Genomic DNA, 17,243 nt, shown 5'->3' with positions numbered 1-17,243 from the left:
AGGTCTCAGAAAGATGGCAACTGGGCAGCTTCAGGGATCTCACTTCTGAGAGCCCTGGTGGGGGAATCTGCTCCAGCCATCTCCAGTGTTTGTCCCATTGCTTTGATCACAGTTGGGTCCTATGCCATACATTGGCTGGCAGAGGGCAGGGCATGTTGATGGACAGTCCCATCAAACTATCTCATGGTGGAGGGGAAGTTCCCCCAAATAGTTCCCCTCCCTGCATGGGGAGTGTTCTCCCGCTAGGGCACAAACACAGTCTACCACCTCAATGACTGAAAATCTACAATAATACCTTCTTAAATATATATTGTGTAGACTTTTAATTTTAATTGTATTATTATTATTATTATTTGAGACAGATTCTTGCTCTGTTGCACAGGCTGGAGTGCAGTGGCATGATCTCAACTCACTGCAACCTCCGCCTCCCGGGTTCAAGCTATTCTCCTGCCTCAGCCTCCTGAATAGCTGGGATTACAGGCACGTGCCACCACGCCCAGCTAATTTTGTATTTTTAGTAGAGACAGGGTTTCACCATGTTGGTCAGACTGGTCTTGAACTCCTGACCTTGTGATCTGCCCGCCTCGGCCTCCCGAAGTGTTGGGATTACAGGTGTGAGCCACTGAGCTCGGCCAATTTTTATTTGTAAGAGCTGTATTGAGGTATAAACTTTCACCCATTTTAAGTGTATAGTTTAATACTTTTCAAGTAAATTTACAGCATCCTGTAACTCTCACCACAGTTTAATTTGAGAATATTTCCGTCACCCCAAAAAGATTCTTCATACCCATCTACAGTCCATCCCCATTCCCATCCCCAGCCCTAGGCAGCCACTGATCGGTTTTCTGTCTTTTTAGAGTTGAACATACGTTTTTTAATATGTTCCTGACTGGTGTAACTTTTTCTGGGTATTTTGGAAACTACGTTATACATGAAAGAAAAAAAGAGACCCCCCTCTGCCCGCATCAATGGTGTGAAAGTCTGTATCTCACTGGTCTCAGGTTTCTCTGCTTTCTCTTTTAGATCCTTCCTTCTCTCCAGTGGACCGTAATTTAGGAGAGCATAGCCCCGGGCTTGATGCTGCCATTATTTACCTCTCAATCTCTCTAAGTCTAAGTCATGGAACCTTCTAGGACTCAGTTCCTCATCTGTAAAATTCAGAAAAAAAAAATAGACACAATGATATCTGATGTTCTTTCCATCTCTAATGCTCAGCACTCATGATCTTTTTTGGTGAAGTCTTTTTTGACAAAAAATTACTTCTTGATTTTCTATGCTCTTCAGAGGACTGAAACAAAACATTAAAATTAAAAATTTATTCTTCAGAACTCACAGAACAGAATAAGTGCAAAAGCAGTAAGTGTGTAACATTTCTACTTTTGAAATGATTAAAGCTTATGGCAGCGAGACCTCTGCGACATTGTGTATATGTGTGTACAGCGGAGGAAATTAATTGGAAACTTTCATTCTCCTTCATGCTTTCTGGTTTATTCAAATATTTATTGAAGCAGACAGGATGCCAGGTGAGGGATTTAGAATCCTGGCAAAGATAAGGGCTTTTCCCGGATGAAGGTTGCAGTCTGGTTGGGGTAAGTCAGTGTGAAATTATAGCAAGGTGAACTGGTCCTAGGAGAGAGGAAGGACAGTGAGCAGAGGGAGGTAGGGAGGGACTGGGTCACAGAACAGGGCCATGCATATACCACCACCACCACCTCCGCCACTGTGAGAAACTGGCCCTGAGAAGCTGCTAGGCAGCTGGCTTAGCCAACCCACTGTTAAAAACCACCCATTTCATCTTTGAGGGAGGAGACATTCCAGCAAGTTTGAAGGTAGAGATAGGGGAGGGTGAAGTGTTTTGCGTTTCTAAGCAGATCTCTTATCTCCCCTGGCTCTATCTTTTTGTAACATGGGGTTAACTGTAGCATTGGTTTTTGCAGTGACTGTAGATATAGCAAACTTGTGGAGGCTGGCTTTTGGCACAGCAGACAGCTGGAGGGTGGTATTTTTCTGATGGGGAGATGTTCTTAAGTTTTGTAATTTATGGTGTCTTTAAATATGGGATTTCGTTTACTGTTACCCTAATTACACCTCTGATGTATTTTATTTAGCTTAATGCTTTAATTTTCTGCTCATGCCCAGAGGTAATTTCTCAAAGGGTACCACTTAAAAAAAAGTCTTAGGTAATGTTTCATCCTTCCTGCAGTTACCTGCAGCCTCTTGAAGGCAAGGAAATGGGTTTTGGGGGCACAGACTTTCTTCTGGGCTCTTGTGATATAATTTTGGTTGTGTTTGTATCATCCAAGATCTTCACCACCTGTTTGCCAAGTATCCTAAACCATTCTGTTCTATAGGGACATGATACAAGCCACATTTCATTTTAAATGTTCTAGTAGTCACATTAATAAAATTTTAAAAAGGCAAAATTAATTTGAATAATATATTTATTTAACCCAGCAGATCTAAAACATCACTTCAACATGCAGTTGATATGAAAATAATGAGCTATTTCACATTATTTTTTTCTAAACAAGTCTTTGGAACTTGGGATGTATCTTATAGCACATGTCAGTTCAGACTAGCCACATTCCAAGTAGTCATTAGCCACATTTGCAGTGACACTGTATTGGACAGCAAAGTTCTAAACCTCTCAAAGGCTTGCAGAGGGCCCTGGAAAGAGCCCTTAGAGTGGGTGGGAGAGACATATCCTCATGATTTATGAGCTCTTAACAAAGCCACAGGTTTCCTCTTCTTAGAGAAACCTGATATGTAAAAAAAATTCATCTTGACAGGAAAGGTAAAGCAGGAAGTAATTATTCATGTTACAAAAGAATTAACCACAAGATCTTTTAAATAGCAAGCTCGCTTAGTGCACGGAAGAATATGACTCAATTTGCAAAATGTGATTGACACTTGACATTTTAGTAGCACCTTTGTTGGGCTGAGAACGGTCTATCATCATAAAATGCAACCTGAGCGGTCAGTTGATCAAGTCTTTATTGAGCACCTACTGCATGTCATGGATCCTTATAGGGGCCCCAGCAGAACTAAGGGTGATCCATACCCAGAAGACATTCAGAGGCTCACGGGGAAGACAAGACACAGCTTGGGATTGCTTCAGTGGCAGGGGCCAGGGAGGTCTTGGGTCTAGAAGAGCTTAGAAGGTGATGTGGAGGCAGTCAGGGCCCAGCTGTGGCCAGAAGGCCAGGAGGCTGTACATGATTACTTAAGTTTAAAGAAAGGGCAATGGCCGGGGTGGTCGCTCACGCCTGTAATCCCAGCACTTTGGGAGGCCAAGACAGGGAGGAACATTTGAAGTCAGCCTGACCAACACAGTGAAATCCTGTCTCTACAAAAAATACAAAAATTAGCTGGGTGTGGTGGTGTGCACCTGTAGTCCCAGCTACTTGGAAGGCTGAGGTGGGAGGAACACTTGAGCCTGGGAGACGGAGGTTGCAGTGAGCTGAGATAGTGCCACTGTACTCTAGCCTGGGCAACAGAGCCCGACCCTGTCTCAAAACAAAAAATCTTTTTTTAGTATCTTCTTAATTATGTATAGATTGTATACATATATTACTGTACTAATTGAAGATCAAGAAAACCCCAGAGAAGCTCTTACACTGTTATTATTAGGCTTAACAAACTTTTGAAACACATACAATTGAGTATTGTATGCCTTTAGACATTGGTGGAAAAATGAAGACATTTTCTTCATGATTCAGATATATAGTTTTAAAATATCTTGCTAATCCTGATGGTTCCACACCAATGTCAAGGGTGGAAGGAAACCCATATTACGAATGATCTTGATGACTGAAAGTTTGGGGGCCATCTCCCCGTAAGATCTGATGTGTCTTCCCCATGTGGCGGGCAAAGAACTCCCAGCAGAAGCTGAAGTGACACCTCTATCATTTTTCCTTCCTTCCTTCCTTCCTTCCTTCCTTCCTTCCTTCCTTCCTTCCTTCCTTCCTTCCTTCCTTCCTTCCTTCCTTCCTTCCTTCCTTCCTTCCTTCCTTCCTTCCTTCCTCCCTCCCTCCCTCCCTCCCTCCCTCCCTCCCTCCCTCCCTCCCTTCCTTCCTTTTTTTTTTTTTGATAGAGTTTTGCTCTTTCACCCAGGCTGGAGTACAGTGGCACAATCTTGGCTCACCGTAACCTCCACCTTCTGGTTTCAAGCGATTCTCCTGCCTCAGCTTCCGGGGTAGCTAGGATTACAAGCACCCGCCACCAAGTCCGGCTAATTTTTGTATGTTTAGTAGAGATGGGGCTTTACCATGTTGGCTAGGCTGGTCTCAAACTTCTGACCTTGTGATCAGCTGGCCTTGGCCTCCCAAAGTGCTGAGATTACAGGCATGAGCCATCGCGCTTGGCCAGCTCTACCATTTTCTTGGCACTTGGCCTCGTGTTGTCTACAGCTCCTACTTTCTTTACACAAATCTTTTCAAGCAGCTGACCCACTTTGTGAGGGTGATTTCAGCAAGAAGGGGTCATAGCCATAAGGAGGCTTTCCCAGGAGGCACCAGAGAACTGCAGGGCACCCCATGGTGGGGACACAGTCAAACCATATCAGATGAGAATTATTAGCTTTGACATACAACTGAGACCTAGAGAAGTTAGCATCATATAGAATGCTGGTGCTTGCTCTGGTGGTACTCCTTGGTTCCCCTGTCCCTCTGGCTGCTTCCTGCCCCTTGAAGGATCCTTGACTGTGTGTCCTGGAGGCTGGGTGAAGGAGCCTGTGCCATTCTGTCAGTGGAACAATAGATAAGTTGAATTATTACTCTTTTAAAGTTAAAACAAAATGAATAGACATTGTAATTTTTTTCTCCCATCGTCTCAATGGATGCTTGAAGCAAACACATCCCACTGGAGAGCACTAGGTCATAAAATAAGCTTAGCTTCTTTGCTGAGCTTTAGGCTCTTTAACTGGGAAGATAGGCATCAGAATGTTGGGAGGGTTAAGTGAGATAGTGTAGGCAAAAGTATCTGGCACATGAACAGTGGTTACTGTAATCTCAGTTCCTATAGCAAAGCTTTTTTGTTTGTTTTTGAGTCAGGGTCTCACTCTGTCACCCAGGCTGGAGTGCAGTGGTGCAGTCATGGCTCACTGCAGCCTCAGACTCCTGGGCTCAAGCCATCCTTCTGCCTTACCCTTCCCAGTTGCTGGGACTACAGGTGCGTGTCACCACGCCTGGCTAATTTTAAAATTTCTTGGCCGGGCACGGTGGCTCACGCCTGTAATCCCAGCACTTTGGGAGGCCAAGGCGGGCGGATCACGAGGTCAGGAGATCGAGATCATCCTGGCTAACACAGTGAAACCCCGTCTCTACTAAAAATACAAAAAATTAGCCGGGCGTGGTGGCGGGCGCCTGTAGTCCCAGCCACTCGGGAGGCTGAGGCAGGAGAATGTCATGAACCCGGGAGGCGGAGCTTGCAGTGAGCCAAGATCGTGCCACTGCACTCCGGCCTGGGCGAGAGAGCGAGACTCCGTCTCAAAAAAATAAAAAAATTAAAAAATAATAAAATAAATTTTCTTTTGTAGAGATGGGGTCTTGCTATGTTGCCCAGATTGGGCTCGAACTCCTGGCCTCAAGTGATCCTCCCACCTTGGCCTCCCAAAGTGTTGGGATTACAGATGTGAGTTGGCAAAGGTTTAATAGATCAATGTCTAGGCGATCTGAGGAAAGCTGTGTTTTAATTGACCTGTTCCAATTGTTATGATGGCTCATTTTAACTGCTGGGGTTAGGGGCGTAGCATGATACCATAAAGTTAGAGTGTTCATGCCTGCGTATTGTCAGGAACACAGAGAAATCTGCAAAGGTTGCCTTGTTCATGTTCTTCCACTCCTCCTTTCTGTTAATAAGTGATAAGAATGGTTCACAACGCAACTTCATCCTGGGCAGATTTATGCAGTAAAGTCAGCCAGCTAACTTTGGAATACAAAAATGATATAGGAAAGGAATTTCCACTTCAAGTTGCTTATGAACTGTCTGGTTTAGCAGATGTTATGAGTGGACAGACAGAGCACACCAACTTGGGTGGATAGGATGTTTGGAACCGAAAGTGCTTTGGGAATGTATCCCAAATGGATATGCAAAGCCCATGTGACGGGCACCCACTCACCTACCAGTGTTTTTCCTTGAAAACCTATCTCAGTTTATTGAAGTTTGTTGTTGTTGTTTTAAACTCATTTGTGCTTTTTGTCTCCTATTTAAGAAATCTTTGCCAAACCTAAGGTCATTAAGATTTTCTCCTATCCATTCTTATAAAAAGTTTTACAATTTTAGCTCTTACACTTAGGTCTGTGATCTATTTTGAGTTAATTTTAGTATATGCATGCTTTACAGAGCTCATTTAACTTTCCTTCTTCCATTATTTTATCATAATTTCTGAATTGCTAATTCACCACTTGGGGTTTTATCTAATTTTTGCTATCCTTGTATTCATTCATTTGCCATTCATTCATTCATTCATTCATTCATTCATATGGATCTGCAAATAAAAAAGGAAAAGGTGGCCGGGCACGGTGGCTCACGCCTGTAATCCCAGCACTTTGGGAGGCCGAGGCGGGCGGATCATCTGAGGTCAGGAGTTCGAGACCAGCCTGGCCAACATGGTGAAACCCCATCCCTACTAAAAATACAAAAATTAGCTGGGTGGGGTGGCATGCATTCAAGGAGAATCGCTCGAACGTGGGAGGTGGAAGTTGCGGTGATCTGAGATTGCGCCACTACACTCCAGTCTGGGTGACAGAGTGAGACTCCATCTCAAAAAAAAAGGAAAAGGTTATGAAATTGGTTCATATTGAGGTGGTCATGAGGAGAAGCCCAGTTTAAATGAATTGCATAATTGATATATGGATAAGTTAACTAGGTTTTGGATTGGTTAATGCTGCTAATTTGCATTGGCACTTTGTCAATGAGAAGACCCACCTTTCTTACCTGTTGCCTTTGCTCGTTACCAAGTATGAGAGGTTGCCATAGATCAGAAAAACAATGTAACATGGAATTGATGCGTAAGAGCTCATCTGTTGAGAGGGCAGTTGTGGTTTTGATGTAGGCAGTCTGAGACATTGGCTTGGCCAGCCGGGCCCTCTATACCAGCTGTCTTTACACGTGTTGTCACTGCAAGATGAGTGTTACCTCCGTAGGATGGTGTTATTAGTCTGTTCTTATGCTGCTAATAAAGACATACCCAAGATTGGGTAATTTATAAAGGAAAGAGGTTTAATGGACTCAGTTCAGTATGACTGGGGAGGCCTCAGGAAACTTACAATCATGACAGAAGGGAAAGCAAACACATCCTTCTTCACATGGTGGCAGAAAGGAGAAATGCCAAACAAAAGGGGGAAAAGCCCCTTATAAAACCATCAGATCTTGTGAGAACTCACTATCACAAGAACAGCATGAGGGTAACTGCCCTCATAGTTCAATTACCTCCCACTGGGTCCCTCCCACAACACTTGGGGATTATGGGAACTACAGTTCAAGGTGAGATTTGGGTGGGGACACAGCCAAACCATATCAGATGGGGATTATTAGCTTTGACATTTTGTATAACTGAGACCCAGAGAGGTTAGCATCACATAGTATTGGCGGGGGATGGGAGACCCAGAAGTTAAACTGACATCTGTTGTCTGTACACTGAGCTCAGGGAGACAATGCTGAACACCCTCTGGGTGGGGCAAATGTTGTTAGCTGACTGTCATCATGCAGCTTCCCCTCTGAAGCGCCTGCTAGCCCCAAGACTTGTAGGCCACCCTGCCTGTGCCTGACCACGGACCAGCACTTTGTGGTTTCTGTACTATAGGCCTCAGGTTAACCAACATTGGGTTACTGTGTGTGGCCCTGTTATTTTGAATATTTGTAGAGGGGAAGTCCCTTTAATGTGACTTTACTGGCCTTCAAGGGATACTGGGCCTCAGCCTTCTCCAACATCTGACCTAAATTACTTTGTTTTCCCTGTTCCTTCCAGTGGAGGCCATAGTGGAGTTTGACTACCAGGCCCAGCACGACGATGAGCTGACGATCAGCGTGGGTGAAATCATCACCAACATCAGGAAGGAGGATGGAGGCTGGTGGGAGGGACAGATCAACGGCAGGAGAGGTTTGTTCCCTGACAACTTTGTAAGAGTGAGTACAAAGCAAAACCCTTTTCCTGTCTCCTGTATGGGCTCTGCTGACCAAAGGCTATGGGGGCGCTTGAGGATGATGAATTGCATGAACTCTCTTAGGGGATGGCTTGAACTCCTTTGTGATATCAAGAGAAGCATGTATAGTTTTGCCCTTGGTATCTGGGATACTTGTTTTGAAATTGCTTTTTTAAGGCTCAGGATGATCTCTTTCCACTGTGTATCACTTCTTAGAATATGCTAAGGCTGGGCACAGTGGCTCACGCCTGTAATCCCAGCACTCAGGGAGGCTGAGGTGGGCAGATCACTTGAGATCAGGAGTTTGAGACCAGCCTGGCCAATATGGTGAAACCTCATTTCTACTAAAAAAAAAAAAAAAAATACAAAAATTGGCCAGGTGTGGTGGCATGTGCCTGTAGTCCCAGCTACTTGGGAGACTGAGGCAGAAGAATCATTTGAACTTGGGAGGTGGAGGTTTCAGTGAGCCCACATTGTGCCACTGCATTCCAGCCTGGGCAAGAGAGCGAGACTATCCCCCCCCAAAAAAAAGTAAAGCTTGTTAAATTGTTGTATGTACTCGTTTATTTGCTTTGGGAGTTTAAAAGAATTTTACTTTTTTCTATTTCTTGCAAAATGGAGGTAAAACTCAGTTTTGACCACTTAAATGAAATAACAATTAAATGTAGAATTCAGCCAGACATGGTGGCTCATGCCTATAATCCCAGCACTTTGGGGGGTTGAGACTGGAGGGTCACTTGAGCCCAGGAGTTTGAGACCAACCTGGGCAATATAGGGAGACCCCTGTCTCTACAAAAATAAAATAAAATAATTAGTCAGGCATGGTGGTTTGCACCTGTAGTCTCAGCTACTTGGGAGGCTGTGGTGGGAGGATCATTTGAGCCTGGGAGGTTGAGACTCCTGTGAGCCATGATCATGCCAGAGCACTCCCTGTCTTTAAATAAATAAACGAATAAATAAACGTAGAATCTAAATTATGGAATGCTTTTTTTTTTTTTTTTGAGATGGAGTCTCGCTCTGTCGCCCAGGCTGGAGTGCAGTGGCACGATCTCCACTCACTGCAAGCTCCGCCTCCCGGATTCACGCCATTCTCCTGCCTCAGCCTCACGTGTAGCTGGGACTACAGGCGCCCGCCACCACACCTGGCTAATTTTTTGTATTTTTAGTAGAGACAGGGTGGTCTCAATCTCCTGACCTCATGATCTGCCAGTCTCGGCCTCCCAAAGTGCTGGGATTACAGGCGTGAGCCACCGCGCCTGGCCTATGGAATGCTTTAAATGAATGAATGAATAAATATAGAATTCAAATCATGCAGTGTTTTCCACCTTTGTATTCATATTGCCTTTTTTTCTTTTTTTTTTTTTTGAGACAGAGTCTTGCTCTGTTGCCCAGGTTGGAGTGCAGGCATGATCTTGATCTCAGCTCACTGCAACCTCCACCTCCCAGGTTCAAATGATTTTCGTGCTTCAGCCTCCGGAGTAGCTGGGATTACAGGCACGTGCCACCATGCCTGACTAATTTTTGTATTTTTTTTTAGTAGAGATGGGGTTTCACCATATTGGCCAGGCTAGTCTCAAACTCCTGACCTCAAGTGATCCACCCACTGCAGCCTCTCAAAGTGCTGGGATTACAGGTTTGAGCCACCACGCCCGGCTCATATTGCCTTTTTGATAGGAGCAATATCATTTTCCCTTACCCTTTTATGTCCATGAAGCATTGAACAAAACTTACTTCTTCAGTAATGTTTTGAAAATTATGCCTTTTGGAGAAGTCATCTACAGGTTAATTATAAAAATGTAACTCATTCATATTAATAAATTACCACACAGTTGTAAGTAATACTTTGAATTGTTGGGTAGAAAAGGATCACCTGGAGGCTGTTCCTCATGGGGAATATTAACTAGGTCTAAAAGTCCCCATGCCATAAACTTTCTATCTCATACTGGAGAAGAATGGATTGTTCTCAGAAGAATGGATTGTCCTCAGTAGGAAGACCTGCATGCAGAAGTCCCCAGGTCCCCTGCTGTAGTCTCCGTGTTACCAGATAATACTTAAGAGGACTGTGCCTTGGATACAGGGAGGCAGGTAGTATGGGGAACCTTGGGCCCAGAGAAGCAGGTGACCCCCACCAAAGGAGCCCTGAGGGCTGGGTGGGAGGGGTTTTTTTTATGACAAGGGGTTGTTGATGAAAAATGTGTGATATACACTGGACTTCCAATCACTATCCTTTCAGAGTCTAAAATGAATAGAAACCTATTTAAATCTTTCTTTAGGATCTTGTCTCAGGGTGATCCCACTAGCATTTCTGTTTTCTTTTCTCTTTGGTGTGAAAAGGCTGGGGAGAGTTTTGTAGGGAACATGCTACTAAACTTTGCTTTCTGGAGTTGTAGGAATATAGGCTTTCCCTGCACTGGACTACACTTGAATCCAGCCTCTCGCTCCCATTTTAAGAATGGGAAAGTGCTGCATCTGGGCCACCACAGATCGACTCTGTGGAGGTGTGAATGGGAGTTCTTTTGCATATCCAAACAAAGACCCCAGTTTTAGGAAAGGAGCATCCCTGAAGTTGAGCTGCATTCTAGTGTGGAAAGAGGGTTTTTCCAGATAAAAGGGGCAGTTGTTAGAGTGAAGATGAAGGAGGAAGGAATGACAGAGGGGGACTGTGGGAAAGAGAGAAGACCCTGGGAAGGAGGGAAGACTGTGGGAAGGATAGCAAGATTGTGGGAAAGTGAGAAGGACTGTGGGGAAGAGAGAGGAGGGCCCTGGGAAGGAAGGAGGACTGTGGGAAGGTGAGGTGGACGGTGGGAAAGAGGTAGCAGGATCCTGGGAAGGAAGGAGGACTGTGGGAAGGGGAGAAGGATCATGGGAAAGAGAGAGGAGGACCCTGGGAAGGAAGGCGTACTTTGGGAAGGCGAGGAGGACTGTGGGAAAGAGGGAGCAGAACCCTGGGAAGGAAGGAGGACTGTGGGAAGGGGTGGAAGACTGTGGGAAAGACAGAGGAGGACCCTGGGAAGGAAGGAGGACTGTAGGAAGGGGAGAAAGACCATGGGAAAGAGATAGGAGGACCCTGGGAAGGAAGGAAGAATGTGTGAAGGCAAGGAAGACTGTGGGAAAGAGGGAGGAGGGCCCTGGGAAGGAGGGAGGACTGTGGGAAGGAGAGGAAGACCGTGGGAAGGAGAGGAGGACCATGGGAAAGAGAGAGGAGGAGCCTGGGAAGGAGAAGGGACTGCAGCATCAGCTCCAGTTTTGAGGGTAGGTAGCATTTTGAACACCTTTATGTGTCTTGTTGGCCTAGTGTCACCTCGTTTTAAACCATGAATCTACAGATTCAGAAAACTGAGTTGGAAGGCACTGAGAAAGCCTATGGAATTTGCTCATAGCATAGGGCTGGCACGCTGTCAGTGACTGTGGAGGGAACCAGGGCAGGGAAATGCAGTGCAGGAACTGCCCACGCGAGAGCTGGAACCTGACCCTCCCCCTGCTCAGAGAGGACTCCTTGCTGTGAAATGGAGGTGATGTCTTGACCAGAAGGTCTCGCCATTGCCCCACCTGCTCTACTTTGGGCTAGGCCAGTGTGGGCATGGCAGCAGGCTCCTGTCCTGTGGCTTCCCCTGGGCTTTGGCTCAAGGGAAGCCCTGGTGGGAGATGGCAGGGAGGGAGGGAGGCGAGTGAGATTGGGAGGCGGGGGAAGGCGGTTATCCCGCCAGCTCCCTGCTCATGTGGATTTTGGGCTGGCCCTGTCCCTCACGGGATGGGTGGCTGCTCCAATCAAGCTCACCTTCCTCCTTACCCCTCTCTCCTCTTTCCTTCAGGTCTGGGGGTTCCCTTGTTTTAAGTCCCAGGCTACTACCTTGGGCTTTCTTTATACCTCACCCACCCTGTGAAAGTCTATTAATCCTACCCGAGATTACCCTAATTCGAGTGGGCCATCTGTTTCCTTTTGAGAACCCTACTACCTCATCGGCCTGTTCAGAGGATTAAACCAGAGAATGCTGGAAATTGTTTAGCACAGTGGCCAGCCCCCCAGTGAGTGTGCCGCAGTGCTGGTCACTGGGTGAGGGAATGGATCCTCTCCTCTGGGCCTGAATTGCCCTGCACTCACCTGCTCAGGTGTCCTCTAGTTTCAGCTGGAGCACTTCAAGGGAGGGGAAGTCATGCTCTTGAGAGATGCTTGTTCTACCTAGGGCAGAAAGGATGTAGCAGGAGTGGCTGGGGCTGCGCTACTTGTAGCTGTCACATTTGGCAGAAAAAGAAACTTCTATTCTTTCAGATGGCTGAGTCTATTTTCAAGTCTTCACCCACTGGAAATGTTTTAGGCCTATTATTGAAAATTCAGTAGGTGGATGCAGTGGAGTTTAACAATAACCAGGACTCTGTAGAGAATTCTAAAAGCTGAAAAAGCATCTTTAGGTAATAATTATCATATTGGCATAGGTGTGCACTTTTGAAAGTAGCTTTATGCATGTCCTATTTGGTGTAAGAATAATGTGTCCCCAGATTGAATTGGGTAATCTTGTGGAATCTCATTTATTTATTTATTTTTTTGAGATGGAGTTTCGCTCTTGTTGTCTAGGCTGGAGTACAATGGTGCAATCTCAGCTCACCGCAACCTCCGCCTCCCAGGTTCAAGCGATTTTCCTGCCTCAGCCTCCCGAGTAGCTGGGATTACAGGCATGCACCACCACGCCTGGCTAATTTTGTATTTTTAGTAGAGACAGGGTTTCTCCATGTTGGTCAGGCTGGTCTCAAACTCCCTACCTCAGGTGATCCGCCCGCCTCAGCCTCCTAAAGTGCTGGAATTACAAGCGTGAGCCACCACGCCCTGTCAGGAATCCCATTTTTATACCCACATGCCTTTCTGTCCATGTTACCACTGTCAGAGAGCCTACCTTAAGCATTTTCTTTTTTTTCTTTTTTTTTTTTTGAGATGGGTTGTACTCTGTTGCCCAGGCTGGAGTGTAGTGGCATGTTCACGTCTTACTGCAGTGTCGATCTAGACTCAAGTGATACTCCCACTGCAGCCTCCTCACTAGCTGGGACTATAGGCGCACACCACCACACCTGGCTAATTTTTGTGTTTTTAGTAGAGATGGGGTTTTGCCATATTGCCCAGGCTGGTCTTGAACTTCTGGCCTCAAGTGATTCTCCCTCCTCGGCCTCCCAGAATACTGGGATTACAGACATGAGCCACCATGCCCAGCCAAGCATTTTCTTGATTCATTTAGCAGATCCTTATTCAGTGTCCCATTTGAGCATGGTCCTCCAGAGTGTTGGGATTCGTATCCACCTTCATCTGAGTGCAGTCTCAGTCTCTCAAGAGAAAAGTACCAGCCATTCCGCAGGTATACTGAGCAGCAGGCCATCCCATTGGTAAGAAGATACGTGTGCTTTGTCAGTTCTCGGGCTATTTTTTATCATGCAGAAATGTACCCAGCTAGGCCACATGCCTTTTTAGGTTTATCTCTCTTTTATTTAATTTGTACTTATTTTATTTATTGTAAATATGAAAGAAGAATCTTTTAAAATCTCACCCAAAACAAGATGGCGACGAGAGTGACCTCTGGTCATCCTCACTGCTACACTCCAGTGGTGCCATGACAGTTTACAAATGCCATGGCAATGACAGGAAGTTACCCTATATGGTCTAAAAAGGTGGGGAACTCGCAGTTCCGGGAATTTCCCACCCCTTTCTTGGAAAGCTCATGAATAATCCACCCCTTGTTTAGCATATAATCCAGAAATAACCATAAAAATGGGCAACCAGCAGCTCTCAGGGCTGCTCTGCCTATGGAGTAGCCATTCTTTCATTCCTTTACTTCCTTCTTCCTCTTTTTTGTTTGGAGACGGAATCTCGCTCTGTCACCAGGCTGGAGTGCAGTGGGGAGATCTCGGCTCATTACAACCTCTACCTCCCCGGTTCAAGTGATTCTCTTGCTTTAGCCTCCCGAGAAGCTGGGACTACAGGTGTGTGCCACCATGCCCAGCTAATTTTTGTATTTTTAGTGGAGACAGGGTTTCACCATGTTGGTCAGGATGTTCTCGATCTCTTGATCTTGTGATCTGCCTGCCTCGGCCTCCCAAATTGCTGGGATTACAGGCATGAGCCACTGCGCCCAGCCACTTTGCTTTCTTAATAAACTTGCTTTCATTAAAGAAAATAAAGAAAAGAAAAGAAAATTCCATCAGGCCTTTTCCCAGTGATTCTCCTCCCCCAAGGAATTGATCATCATATATTAGTTTTACCTGTACTAGAATTTTATATAAATGGAGTCATACAATATGTGTTCTTTTGTATATGACTAGTGCACACCAAAGTGTTTTTGCGTACATCGGTACTTTGTTCTTGCTGTATAGTATCCCATTATGATGAATTTCCCATAATTTGTTTAGCCAATATTTTGTTGATGGATATTTGGGTTGTTTCCAGTTTGAGGATTTTATTGATAGAGGCTCTGAACATTCTTGCATGTTGTCTTATGGACATTAGGACTAATTGCTCTTACATATACACACATGTAAGAGTGGAATTGCTGCTGTCACTGACTTTCAACCTGTTGATTTTTCTCTGTGTAAAGCTGTGGCTTCCATTGGGTGAGGGGAGGAGGTGCCATACCTGTGCCTGGAGCCTCATTTGTGCCACACTAGTCAATTTAGCTAATCAGCCTGAATCTTGTCATAATGTAGCCACCTATGAATATGACTGGTGAGGCATTCTGATGCACAGAACCCAATCTCCCAGTGATGATTTGATTATTGGGCCCCAGGAACTGACAAAGACTGATTCTTAATTTTTTTTTTCTTTTTAGACAGTCTTGCTTTGTCACCCTGGCTGGAGTGCAGGGGTGGGATCATAGCTCACTGTAGCTTCAAACTCCTGGGCTCAAGTGATCCTCCTGCCACAGCCTCCCAAGTAGCTAGGACCACAGGTACATGCCACCTCACCCAGGTAATTTTTTTGTATTTTTTTGCATAGACGGGGTTTCGCCATGTTGCACAGGCTGGTCTGCAACTCCTGTGCTGAAGTGATCCTCCCGCCTCGGCTCCCAAAGTGCTGGGATTACAGGCATGGGCCACCGTGCCTGGGCGGGTCTTGCTATGTTGTTCAGGCTGGTCTTGAACTCCTGGGCTCAAGTGATCCTCCCGCCTTGGCCTTCTGAAGTGTTGAGACTGCAAATATGAGCCACTATATCAGGCCTATTCTTATGTTGTTAAAAACATACAAAGAGCATGTGTCAAAGTTTCGTTGAACTTATTTAATGAGGAAACTAGCAGAATAACAAAACCAACTCAGTGAGGATATGAGGAACTCAGTGGAAAAAAAAAAACTCAGTGGAAAAAGGAATGTCCAAATAAGATTGCTGAGTTAGGTTCAAAACTGGTTCATGTCTTACAGAACAATAAAATCTTTACCTTTGGGGTTATCATCTCTACCAGAAAAGAAGAAAGAGAAAACAGCATGCCTTATCATTTTTCTACATTATCTTCTGACTTTTATAGGATTGTAAAATATCCTAGTAGTGTTAGTTAAAGCAAATTACTTTTTCAGAGTCAGATGACCCTCCTGGCGGGGGATGGGGGGAGTGCGTATTAAAAATGCAATAGCAGGACATTAAAAGGTCACATGATCATCTTTTTTTGCCTAGTTTCTAAGTTTTGGGTGTTTTTTTTTTTTTTTTTTTTTTTTAACAGACCATGACACACCATAATATGGGGTACAATAATAGGAAAAACTAGGATGAATTCTTAAAGTCATTTAATGAAGAAAAAAAAAAAAAAGACTATGCTTCTGGGACCTCAGACTGCTACCTAAAACAGAAAGCCAGGCACCTATTTCAGGTAGATGTGGACTCTTTCACAGGGATTAATTGTCCCATGTTGGATTTAATTACCAGTATCTTCCTTTTAAAACCTTAACCCTCAGATCCAGACAACATTGTTCTTTAGTCAAGCAAAGCATGTATAAGCAGCCTTTTTCTGAGTTCTCCTGGAAGGGACCCACAACTATACATTTTCAAATGAATTTTAAAAGAAAAAAGCCTTGAAACTATAGCTCAGGCTGATGTGCATGTGTCTGCCTCCTCTTTTAGGGGACATTTGTCTGTTAGGGGACATTTGATAAAGTTCAACAGGACACAGGCCCTCAACATTTTGTAGCTCACAGATAGACATGGTGGAAGGCAGGAAGCTATGATAGGGGTTAAAAGAATATGCTTGTTGATCTTTAAATTTATCTGACTCTGTCTGTGAGGAAGTGAACTGTTTTCTCTGCCTGTTTTTGTATGTGTTCGGCAAAAGTACATTTTCCCCTCTGCCTGCCCAGTTGTTGACGGGTGAAGTGTGTACACTTGCAACTTGCATGTTCTATGTGTGCTGAGCATGACCATTTGCACCTCGCTTGCCGTGGCCTCAGCTTTCATTTGCTAGTGTTTTAGATCTCTCTTTGGCACATTTAGAGCCCATTTTGATATTTGTTTAAAGTGGTTGGTGAATGTGGCTGTTCTTTTTTGATCCATGAGGCGAAAGGCCAGTAGTTTGCAAGATTGTACCACTCCGAGATAAAGCTCACAGTTACTTTGTTCTTCTTGATTTATGAAGGGATCACAAATCGACTTCTTCAACAAGTGTCATAAAGTAGATTTTCAGGTTACTGTTCTACATTCAAAGACCCTGACATGGATCTCTTTAATCACATTTCACTTTTCTTTAAACTTTAAACTCAAGGGCCATTAATTTTGTGAATTATATGGATGATTGTTTTCAAGATGTTTGTCTCTCTTCACAAGCTAGCAGTAATTTTTCTGGGTGTGTTAATTAATTAATTTATTTATTTAGCGACAGTGTGTCATTCCATCACCTAGGCTGGAGTATAGTGGTATGATCATGGCTCACTGCAGTCTCAACCTCCCAGGCTCAGATGATTCTACCACCTCAGCCTCCCAAGTAACTGGGACTATAGGCATGCACCACCTCACCTGTTTTTTGTTTTTTGTTTTTTTTAATTTTTCGTAGAGATGGGGGTATCACTATGTTGCCCAGGCTGGTCTTGAACTCCTGGGCTCAAGTGATCCTTTCGCCTTGGCCTCCCAAAATGCCAAGGTT

The 17,243-nt window shown here is 44.8% G+C and overlaps 1 protein-coding gene across 3 annotated transcripts in view; it reads left to right on the top strand.

The window, feature by feature from the left end:
• The window catches only part of SH3KBP1 (SH3 domain containing kinase binding protein 1), a 370,029-nt gene that overhangs the window by 47,238 nt on the left and 305,548 nt on the right, over positions 1 to 17,243 (top strand). For 2 of the 3 annotated variants that reach the window (XM_010389057.2, XM_010389053.2), the window contains exon 2: positions 7,970 to 8,127. In XM_010389057.2, the coding sequence (XP_010387359.1) occupies positions 7,970 to 8,127 (158 nt within the window). The remainder of the gene's footprint in view (positions 1 to 7,969; positions 8,128 to 17,243) is intronic. The other variant, XM_010389055.2, reaches the window with a different exon arrangement.

Source organism: Rhinopithecus roxellana, chromosome 7, assembly GCF_007565055.1.
Source record: "Rhinopithecus roxellana isolate Shanxi Qingling chromosome 7, ASM756505v1, whole genome shotgun sequence".
Taxonomy (NCBI): Eukaryota; Metazoa; Chordata; class Mammalia; order Primates; family Cercopithecidae; genus Rhinopithecus; species Rhinopithecus roxellana.
Note: the sequence above shows the minus strand (reverse complement) of the source record. Positions and strands in the feature narration are given on the sequence as shown.